The following is an 11,282-nucleotide window of genomic DNA, read 5'->3' on the forward strand; positions in this document are numbered from 1 at the left end:
CCGCTGTGTATAAATCGCCATCTGATGTCAATATCAGCCCGTTTGCCCATCGCCGTTTTGTGACGTGCACGTGTGTCACAAAGACGATGAAAGAAATAACACTATAGCACAAAGCTGTTGTTTTGTTCAGGTAGCTTACCTGAACCATGCCATATTGATTTACGTTGGATTGGTTTTAGCATCTTTCATTGACAAAATGTATCAAAGTGGCCCACCGTCGAGCAATTACTGACCACTTCCAATGCAACACGTAGCCCCCTCCCCCGCGCCTATAAGATTTTAAAAACTACTGTATTTAATCATACTTTGAATCATTACAATTGTAGTTCCGTGCCTACAGGGCCCGGTATGGTGGTATCCTTGTTTATATTTATATATCATGTTTATTATTTTATTGTTTGTGAAATGCTCGGTGGCGTTGCATGATGATCAACAAATGGGGTATAATTCATGCCGGTAAAAAAACACAGTAGTGATGCCGTGAAAATATGTTGCAAGAGCAGATTTCAAGACCAATTGGCCACAATGTGTTTGTCCAGCAGAATCTGTGCATTAGGATAAGTACCTAACGATTGAGCGGGTAACTAAATATTCAAAAACACTACGTAATCCCAGAGTACATTGCTCCAGTGTCTGCATTACCTAATCCCATAAACCATCGCGGGGGGCGGGGACAAGGCTTGTTGTCATAGCAACCCCCATGTCAGTCCTTACGCCCCGCCCTACGAATCTCCCTCGGCCAATCGAAACCTTTAGAAATGACATCATTGTTATTTTCAGTGGAGCTGCAGCTCAGAGGTGGATAAAGTTCGTCTCCACGTTGGAAGTGATAGAAAGTATTATCCCAATCCAGGCATTGCTTCCTACGTTTTGGAAGTAAGATCGATCAAAGAGGATATTCTGTGTGGAATTCCGCTGCTTTTTTGGCGGGGAAACTGGTTACTTAACCGATGATCGCGCGGTTAGGGAGGAAAAAGTTTTCTCGGGACACCAAGTTGTCAAGTGACTGGAACTTCCAACAAAAGGCGGACTCTGTCACAAGGCTGGGGACTCGGAAGTCATATGTAAATTTGACATTTAAAGGTGAGACGCCATCTTTTAAAGCGATTTAAACTTCATGTCCGGGAAAATGGAAGCGACGTTTTACGACGACGCCATGAATGCGTCAAACAACTCTCAGCACGACGCGACGAGGGTGTACGGCTTCAACGCGAAAACCCTCAAACAGTCCATGACTCTCAATCTGAACGACCCGAAAAACTTTAAACCTCAACTTGGCCCCAAGGCCTTGGATATCCTCACGTCCCCAGACGTGGGTCTGCTCAAACTGGCCTCGCCGGAACTGGAGAGGTTGATCATCCAGTCCTGCACCGGCTTGACGACTCCCACCCCGACGCAGTTCGTCTGTCCCAAGAACATCACCGACGAGCAGGAGGGTTTTGCGGAAGGCTTTGCGAAGGCTCTGGCGGAGCTCCACTACCAGCAGATGAGCACCGCCCCCGCTGAGACGCAGACCACCGGCAATGCATCCGGCGCAGCTGCGTCCGACAGCGGTGAGAACCCGTACAGCTGCACGGTGCGCCCCGAGCCTCCGGAATACACCAACCTGTCCTCTTTCAACCGGGCGGTACTGGCCTCATCTACACCTGCCAACGACAGACACCCACCCGCGTGTTATCAGGCACCTCCACCGGCTCCCCATGTGGAGCACTCTCGCCTCCGCTCCCTGAAGGAGGAGCCACAGACGGTGCCTGAGATGCCCGGCGAGACACCACCCCTCTCTCCCATCGACATGGAGAGCCAGGAGCGCATCAAGGCGGAGAGGAAGCGCATGAGGAACCGAGTGGCCGCCTCCAAGTGCCGAAAGAGGAAGCTGGAGAGGATATCTCGTCTGGAGGACAGGGTGAAGAACCTCAAGAGCCAGAACACGGAGCTGGTGTCTTCCGCCAACGTCCTGCGAGACGAGTTGGCTCTGCTAAAACAGAAGGTCATGGACCATGTCAACAGCGGATGCCAGCTCATCCTGACACAGCAGCTCCAGGCCTTCTAGGCCACACAGGGGTGACTTGGGACATGTCTTGGGGGGACCAAATAACTCCAAGTGGCCTGAAAGTCCAAATGGTCATCAGCTCAGGCACTTCCTGCTACGTTTCTGCAGAAAAACAGCAAGTGGTGAATTTAAAACTTTCATGAATGACACGGAACACTCAGAGGAAACATCACATCCCTGTGTCACACGCTTGGGGTGGGTGATATCGATCCGATACAAAGTACCAGTACCAGTATTGACGATACTTTTTACTTGAAATATTTCAAAAACAAACTAAAAGGCAATAGTGCAAAATAAGTTGGAAAAAATCCCTTGGATTTGTTAGTTTGTTAATATCAACAAAAAATATGTGAAAATAACACGAGAGCTGAAAAATATCACTCACATACTGGCACTACCCTTGGTATCGATACTGCCGTCGATCGCTCCCCGCATCATATGCATCTACTTTTTATACTAGTCCATCCAATACTGATGTCGGAGCATCCGGTCATGACCTGTGAGGGACACAGAAAAGCCTCCATGATGCCATGATGTCAAACAGGTTGCAATAAAAACATTTTAGAGATGCACTTGTACAGTAACACTAACATTGTCACCTTTTACGCTCAGGTGTGAAGCAATTACTGACTTAACCTGCCTTACTCTTAATCCTCACAGTGATGCAACTTTTGGGATACAGGTGTAACCAATGTTAGACATTAAGTCATGTTTGTACGCTGCTTTTTTTTTTTTGAGCACTTGACTTGTACATACGAGAAAATAAAACATGGGACACGATGATCGGTGGTGCTTTTGTTCCTTAATCAAATGATTTTCCTAGTAATGAATGTAGTGGATGCATAGTAGGCAGACTAGACAATGAGTCATTAGATGCTCGTCACGGCTTGGAAGCAGATTCCAGCTCTGATTGGACCTCATGCCGGAAGTGAGCAGCACTGTGCCATATATGGAATGAGTGGGCAGAGTGGGATGGATGAGTCACTGTCGTCCCTGTCCTGTTATTTCTAAAGGGGGAGAAAAGAAAACCCCACTTTTACAGTACTTTGAAGACCAATATTATCAATTTAAATGCATAAAATGTTAATTTTATGTAGTTATTTATTCTCTGCTCAGTCAATACAAAGTACAAAAGATAGTATAGAAAATGTAACCCTCATTGGCATTACATACAAACACTCTTCCCCTTATATACACATGCACACAGGACCGCTAACAAGGTCATACACTTTCCCGCCAATCAAACCCGGTAAATATTTTAAGAACACTTTAAACATACATTGAAGAGAGCTGAGACAGGACAAGCAGCAATCCGGCTACCTTTTAATACCCCACACCTGCTTTTAGCACTGCTGGGAGTGCCAGGTCTTAAAAGGATCATTATAACAGTGCTTTTAGTGATGCCATGAGATACCATCTAATCAGCATGAGTAGATAATACCTTTCATTTATGTTCAAGCCACTTTCATATATATCTCAAGTATATTTTCTGATATTTGTTTTGTTCAAGTACACGCTTCTTGAACTAAATGAGCCACCACTACATGAACAGGAACACTGTATTGCCTCAGAAGGAGCTGCTGCTAAAACTAAACACTTTAAACACAATTCTCACTCAGCACGATGAAACTTTGCCAGCACGAGGCTTGAAGACTGGAGCAGACTGTGTGTCCACCATCCATCTTTTTTAGCTTCATCTTGTTCCATTGATCATCTTGCTTCAGCTTGCCCACATACGTAAGTTTTTCAGTTTTCTCCATTCTCAGTAGAGGACAAAGTTTATGTGCCACTTATTTGCGCAGACTGTGTCCATCAACATCTCAGCTGATCATCACGCCGTCTTTGGCAGCAAGACGCTGCCTGTGCACGTGGTCCTGCTCTAGTTCTTCATGGCTGGGGTGCCAGAGCCGCGACAGGATGCGCTCCATATTCAGAGCATACATGGTGTGGGAGGGCATCACTCCGTGGTGAACCTGCAGCAGAGCCACGTTGTAGGATAAACAGATAGACCCATGCAAGTCAAATAAAGGCAGGACAGGATGACCACTAATTAGGGATGCCCCGATCCACATTTTTTGGCTTCTGATCTGCTCTTGCTGAGTCAATCCTTTTTTTGTTTTTAAAATAAACAAGCTTTTGTTACAAACATGAATTTGTGGAATTGAATATGGTTATGAAAATATCTCTTCAAAGCCTTAAATATAATGCAAGTATTGCTGAATTGACTTTTTTGTTACACAGCACAACCAACAACGTTGTTTGGCTTTTGTAACAAACCTCTGTGAGCCGCTGTGGAACACATACGTAAACAAGATGGCCGCGGCGCTCCGTCGCGGAAGTAGATGCGCACGTCTTCGTCACATACACAATAACACACAGGCGACAGTGCGCAGGAATACGGCGGGATACAGCGTGCGTTGTGAGGTCAGGGCATGTTTGTGACGCAAATGTATTCATCTTTTGAAGGCATATTGTTTTGAGAAGCCAAACTCTTTTACTTAATTGTCCCCAGCAACTAAGCGGAACTACTGTACGTTCATCACAGAAATCTGACCAGAACTGGACTTAGGAGACCTAGTGGGGGTAAGTCGCTGTTAATGGACTACAATACTGATGGGGATGTCATACAACTTCATGTCAAAAAATACAAACTATCCCTTTAAGGTTCCCCTGTGGTCTGTGATGTGTGGGAGTCAATTATTTATGAGTTACTGCTACGTGTAAATACCAGGGCTGTTAATTGCAACACTATTAATTTGCAATAACCTTTCACTTAAAATCATTTTTTGAAGCCCTAATCCAGCCTGGAATACCACACATCAATATCAGATCTAGAATAAATACGTTTTGATCGTGTGTGGCATCATAAAATGTGGTTAAGTCAACCTAAACTTTAGTTCATGATAGAAGGGTGTTCGAGTCTGACCTGTAAGGCCTCCAGGAGGTCAAACATGGTGACGGGCGGAAGGGCCGTGTGGAGACTGTGAGCAGAACAAGCCAACAAGTGAACAGCTTGCTGCTCTGCCTCATCTGGGGAGATTTGAGGTGGTGGACCGGCAGGCAGAGAAGCACTTGGAGGAGGGCTGGAAAGAAAAAAAAAAAAGACAAGATATTTAAAATCACAGTGAAACACAAACAGAAAGAGTGTCAATATTATTCTTACCATTCGGTGACGCTGTGATATGCAGCAAGGCTGTTCTTTAGATAAGGCTGCGGTGTGACATCACTGCCGAAAGCATAAGGAAAATGACCGTCCCGTATGCGATATGCTTTCCTCCGCGAAATCACAGCAGTCAAAACATCTTTCAAGTGGTGCTGCAGTAAAACAGAGCTCTCAGTCAGGCTTTGCTCAGCATGGGAAGTAAACACACCTGGCAACCCTGTCGTCTTCTTTGTATGAATGGTAAAATTCAACACAATGACACTTATACCTAAAGAACAGTGCAGGTTTTGGGGTGGGTGATTGGCATGCTCATTTTAAGTTTAATAAAAAAAAAAAAACAGTAAGCTCCAGCCATTTTTGTTACAGTTGGTTCGTCGTGTTACGAACGAGTGTGAATTTTAACTCATTCAATCCCAGCCATTTTTCAAAAGACAAACCCGTCAGTATCGGCCATTTTACACGATTTTGATTGACCTTTAAGGCACACAGAACATTGTGCTCAATGGCTACAGTATATAGAAGAAAGATTACACTCATCTTTCATCAGGAAAAAAAAGGTTGCTTCTACCTTTTCCCGTTCTTTAGTAATCAGCAGTAGAACATAGGTAAGTTTCAGGATAATAGCAGTTCCCATCAAGAAACAAGAGAATCACAGCTTTTTGTGAAAGGATGCATTTCAAGCATAACTCTCACTTTGACACAAATTGTTTGCTTTTGTGGCAGCTCAAATATCTAAACAACTATACCACAACATAAACAACGGTTGTTTTACATTAAAATAACAATTTATAAATATAATATATAAATAAATATAACACCATGAACTGTTTACAATTTTCACATTTGGAACTCAACTGTGGACGCACGGTGGCCGAGTGGCTAGCATGTTGGCCACAGTCAGGCGATTGTGCGTGGGTTTTCTCTGGGTACTCCGGCATGTTAGGTTAATTGCCGACTCTAAGTTGTCCATAGGTATGATTGTGAGTGGTTATTTGTTTATATGTGCGCTGCGATTGGCTGGCGACCAGTCCGTGGTGTACCCCGCCTCTTGCCCGAAGTCAGCTGGTCAGTCAGCTCCAGCATAACCCCCGCGACACTAATGAGGATAAGCGGCATAGTGTGTGCACATGCATGCGTTAAAATGTCCCTGCAATGCGAAACCTTCTGCACGCTACACTCCTCCATGTGCTTCCACTTCCTCCTTGATGTGGAGTGTGTTGATAAATGCAAATGAGCCAAGCAGCGCTTTTACCAAATGCTCTTCTGCCACCTTTTTATGGCTTAAAACTGCAGTGACAGTGACATTTATTAGTGTGAAGTTGCGTCAACACTTCTTTTTGCCCCTCGCGTGGAAATAAAATGTAAAAGACGTATATATGCTTCTTTGGGATCGGGTGTTTGGGTTTATAAAAACTTATAAATACATCTTTGGAATTGAATGAGTTAATGTAAGTCGGGACCCATACCTAAATTAACACTTAAGTCCCTCACCGTATTATATACCGTCATAAAAAGACCAAATGAATGAATGAAATGAATAAACAACACCCCACTAGGTTTCTTAGTTATTACTGTCGCATTCATAGTAGCAGATCCTTTAAAATAGTAATCTACATCAAATGACCATCACCAGTTTGAATTTATCAACAATTATTTGAAGACCCACCTCCACGGCACAGGTCATTGCAGTAACCGCATCCTCTGTGATGTTATCCAGGCCCAGCTCAAAGGCCGTCACCATCATGCGGGCCTCCAGCTGGCCCCGGGTGGGCAAGAGCAGAGTGTGGGCACTGAGTCGCAGCTCCTCATCCTCGCCGACCGCCTCCCGAGGGCTGAACGGTTGCGCCGCACTCAGGGGGTTCTGAGGCTGGAAACGATGCTGAGAGACCAAACGGGACATACAGAAAACCAATTCATGATGATATTAGTCTGATATTAGCCTCCATACGGATTGTAGCTTAAACAGACAACACACACAGGTTTCACGATGATGATGACTTACATCAAATTTCTGCCTGGAAGAACATTTCTTCTTTCCTTTGGGTTTGCCTGGCTTGGAAGCAGAGCCACCTTGCCATTGTAACTGTCCAGCGCCCTCTAGAGGCCAAGGAAGTAATTCACAGGACATTTTACACAATTAGCAATCCTCAGTAATTAGCAATTCATCAGTAATTAGCAATTGTTTATTATAAGTCTATTATGACTTTTACATTATTTTTTCCATTTTATATGGATATCTTGTAATCAAACTTAATTGCACAAGATCGCGTAGGTCCTTTTAAATCTTGATTCCACATCTTACTAAGACATATTAGAGACAGATAGACAGATTTATTTTATCTCCGAGAGAAATTCACAGACAATTATATTCTTGCAACATTGAGGGTACATTTTGGGAAACATCCAGTTCACTTCCAGCGTGCCGGATATATTGACAACAATAGAATTAATAAACTAATGTAGTTACAACTTTGTCGTGCATGCTTTACTGTCTGACTTCATTCAGATCAATTACACCTTCATGCTGTATCCCGAGCTTAAAACTGCCCAGGTCAACACTATGACGCCAAATTCAAAACAAATGTTTTATATATATATATATATATATATATATATATATATATATATATATATATACACAATATATATATATGTGTGTGTGTGGTTTTTTTTTTAATAGAAAATCTACTGCACTTGTCTAATTGCCACACTTCATGTCTTGTTCAGTTATAACACTGCATACTCTTTTACGAGGTAACCTACATGTGGTACCAGCCAGAAGCTGGCATTGTAGCAGATGACATAAACCTTGAGCTGTGTAGGCTCCAACATAAATACTAACCTGACCAATAAAAAGTACTAAAACGCACCGGGTGTGGAGACGATGATCTGGCATCGTGTGAGAATGGCCAGGAGGAAGTCATTGTGAACATGCACTGCACAGAGGGAAAGTGAAAGTCAACACTTTGTTGAATTGTTCGGTTGAGGAACTACATTTCGGGGGGGTATTCTGCAAAAGTGGCTCGACCAACCCAGGCTCTGTGCTCGAGATTCAACTCAACAAAACCTAAATTCCCCTAACAGAATTGAACGGTACTTCGACGGTGGTTATCAACTTACTTTGTAAAGTGCGGTTTTCGGCTTTGTGCTAAGTGCGCATTCACATGAGAGGGGGTGTTTGACGTCCTATTATTCTACTTCCGCTGAAAAGTGAAGCGATCCCCGCCAGTGCGTTTTATACAAGATGAGCAAGTCATTATTATGGAGCGTTATGAGGAGCTCCCAAAAGATTATGACTGCTGAAAGCAACACTGTCGCCGCCAATAGGGCGAGGGAAGACCGCTGACATGCCAGCTTGCAGCGTGTGAATGTGCAAGTTAACGCTGATTATTATACTAACTATACCCTACAAGTCTTTTCATTTAGCAACGCCCAACTTTGACATATTAACACTTATACATTTAAAAAATACAGTGGAGCAACAACTTTCTGTTTTCATGTTATATTTTCATGAAATATTTTAAAATGCTGTATGTCATTGTGACCCCTAGATGGTAGTGTTTCGTGTGTGACGTGTGGTGGCGACCTTCTTCATTTTTTTACTTTGTTAGAATAAAACAAGTGTTGATTGATGCCTTGGAGTGTTTATTACTCCAGCAAATATTGTAATATAAGACTAACGGGCTGAGTACTCACGCAAGGACTCCTGTGACATTTACATCTGCTGTAACGTTGGCCTAATTATTAATAGTTCATATTACATTTCATTCCTGGTGCTCGCCTCAAAAAGTGAGTATATCTAGCGTATTCCCTTGGCTGAAAATCTATCTCGCTTATAGGTAGATAATATCATCAGGGAATGCTCTTTTTTTCAATTTGGTTTTTCTCCATTTCCCCTCGGTAACCTCGTAGGTTCTCAATAAATGGTGAAGGCATCTCCGCATTAGTTGAACAGTGAAACAGTGACACTTTCATAGGTGATTTTAACATGAAAGCCTGGACTTAACCTGGTCCCCATCAGGTTATGGGTTTAGCCTAAGTTACCATGGTGATTCAGCTGCCTTAAAAGAGATCGACCTTCGCTGAAAACAGGCAAGTCCGGCTTTCCACTCGACACTAACCCACTAAACTCGCTTCGCAGAATACCCCCTTAAAGCAGTATCTTTTGTTTTTGTACACACACCATTTTCCTGCGCCAACAGACGTCGTGCCTCAACGTCAAACTCCTCCTTGCTGATCTTGTGCTTGAACCATAGTTTCAGGTTGGCCCAGTAACTGCGTGGACAAACACAAAACACAACATAAATAACATAAATGACCAACCACAACATTAGATGCCTTTGAACAACACAGTCAGAGTAGTAATTCAACAAATGTGCAGGTGTGTATTTTGAAGTGTATATAACAGCAACTCATGCCACTGTATGTTTTGGTCAGATGATTTAATAGGTTTCTGTCACTTTAATAGACTTAGCTTAAAAGGACTTCGCGAGCAGTTTGGCACGTGAATTAACGTGCTCCAACGTTTATCCTATACAAAAATAACACATGGCTACATAAACCTTTGAGGGCACAAATAAATACAGCCTCATTTAGATTCCACTAACTGTTGCTAAGGAGAAACTCCGCCATCATTACTGAAAGCTAGTCACCGGCTAACTCACGCACAGCTGGACAACGGCTAAATTACATTGAATTTCCACATTCAAACCAAGCAAATAAACGCAAACGCCAGATCAAGAAATGGCACGAGCATTTACTTACTGTTTCACATTATCGCCGATTGCATCAGTTAAATTCTTCTTTGCGATTTCAAGCTCGCTAGCATGGGATGCCATTGCTTTCGTGAAGCTCTATAGTGACGTCATCACCCAGCGACATATTACCTTTTTTTGCGACATGCTAATTCTTCCCCCACAAGCTTTATTTAGTGCTCATATTATTTCGCCACATAAACAACTTAAACAACTACTCAATAGAATTTCAATACCCAATAAAGACTATAATCACCCCTAAATCATACTATATGTACTACGCATTGTAAAGTTAAACTGTGTAAAATATGAATTGTACCATAGACGCTTTAACCTTTTTTCAACCATTAGCCATGTTCATTACAAGACATTTACACACATTAAACATACTGGGTTGACTGGCAGTTATCTTTATTTACCTTCACATGTGTTATAGGAAAAAAGAGCGAAAAATGGACTCGAAGTTTGCCTTACACTTGAAACTAATAAAATTAAGCCACCACTAGATGGTAGCATTTGGTATCCTTTAAGATGTGACGTCTGTCTGCTGTATCTCTCGAGCTCTCTCGTTATTTATTAGGGGTGGGCGATACTGTAACTTTTGGTATCGATCAGATACCAAGTAAATTGTTACTAACACTGATATGGAGACTTTTTCCATTGTGCTTTTTTAAAGATCATTTAATAATTTTGTGATTTGTTTCTTTTATTGTTGATTCTTATCAGAATGAAACAGTTGTTTGTGAACATTTTACAATATACAAATACAACATAAGAAAATGTAACAACAGATATGTATATGTTAACATATAATATCAACAAAATAATACAATTATTCCCCTATTGCCTTTTATTACATACATTAGTGTGAGCAAAAAAATAAGGTCAATAGTGCAAAACAATGACACAAAAGCAATAAATGGTACAAATGGCTCTCAAACAAATCCTTTGGGTTTTTTCCCCCAGAGCATTGCTCTGTGAAATGACTCTTTCTTTGAGTTTGTAAACAACATAACAATATATAAATAATTTCAAAAAACCACAGGCATTTGTGAAAATTAACAGAGATGAGAGCTAAAAAATATCCATCTCATCAAGCTCGTATCAATCTGGCATGGAAACTACCCTTGGTATTGGTACTATCAATATTTGGATCTACGTTATCTAGCTCTCTATCTGTCTCGCACACTTTCTGACTCTTGGAATGTGTTATCTACAGTATGTTAACATTTCACTGTTAAAAAGTATACCAATAAGATTGATTTCTTCCTGGTGCATCGCATAAATATCTCTTGATAATCCCAGCAACTTTGCT

The 11,282-nt window shown here is 42.1% G+C and overlaps 2 protein-coding genes across 2 annotated transcripts; one reads left to right on the plus strand and one right to left on the minus strand.

Moving 5' to 3' along the window:
- Positions 1 to 770: 770 nt before the first annotated feature.
- LOC129177308 (transcription factor Jun-like) lies at positions 771 to 2,833 on the plus strand. Its single transcript, XM_054768274.1, has one exon. It carries the CDS (start codon positions 1,118 to 1,120, stop codon positions 2,048 to 2,050), a length of 933 nt encoding a protein of 310 aa, XP_054624249.1. The 5' UTR covers positions 771 to 1,117; the 3' UTR covers positions 2,051 to 2,833.
- A 296-nt stretch (positions 2,834 to 3,129) lies between these two features.
- Positions 3,130 to 10,097, minus strand: tada1 (transcriptional adaptor 1). Its single transcript, XM_054768273.1, has 8 exons — positions 9,978 to 10,097; positions 9,397 to 9,488; positions 8,084 to 8,149; positions 7,216 to 7,310; positions 6,880 to 7,092; positions 5,214 to 5,365; positions 4,977 to 5,133; positions 3,130 to 4,023 (listed from the first exon to the last, which is right to left on the minus strand). The coding sequence occupies exons 1-8, from the start codon at positions 10,049 to 10,051 to the stop codon at positions 3,871 to 3,873; spliced, it is 1,002 nt and encodes a 333-aa protein (XP_054624248.1). The 5' UTR covers positions 10,052 to 10,097; the 3' UTR covers positions 3,130 to 3,870.
- Positions 10,098 to 11,282: the final 1,185 nt, after the last annotated feature.

Source organism: Dunckerocampus dactyliophorus, chromosome 2, assembly GCF_027744805.1.
Source record: "Dunckerocampus dactyliophorus isolate RoL2022-P2 chromosome 2, RoL_Ddac_1.1, whole genome shotgun sequence".
NCBI classification, from domain to species: domain Eukaryota; kingdom Metazoa; phylum Chordata; class Actinopteri; order Syngnathiformes; family Syngnathidae; genus Dunckerocampus; species Dunckerocampus dactyliophorus.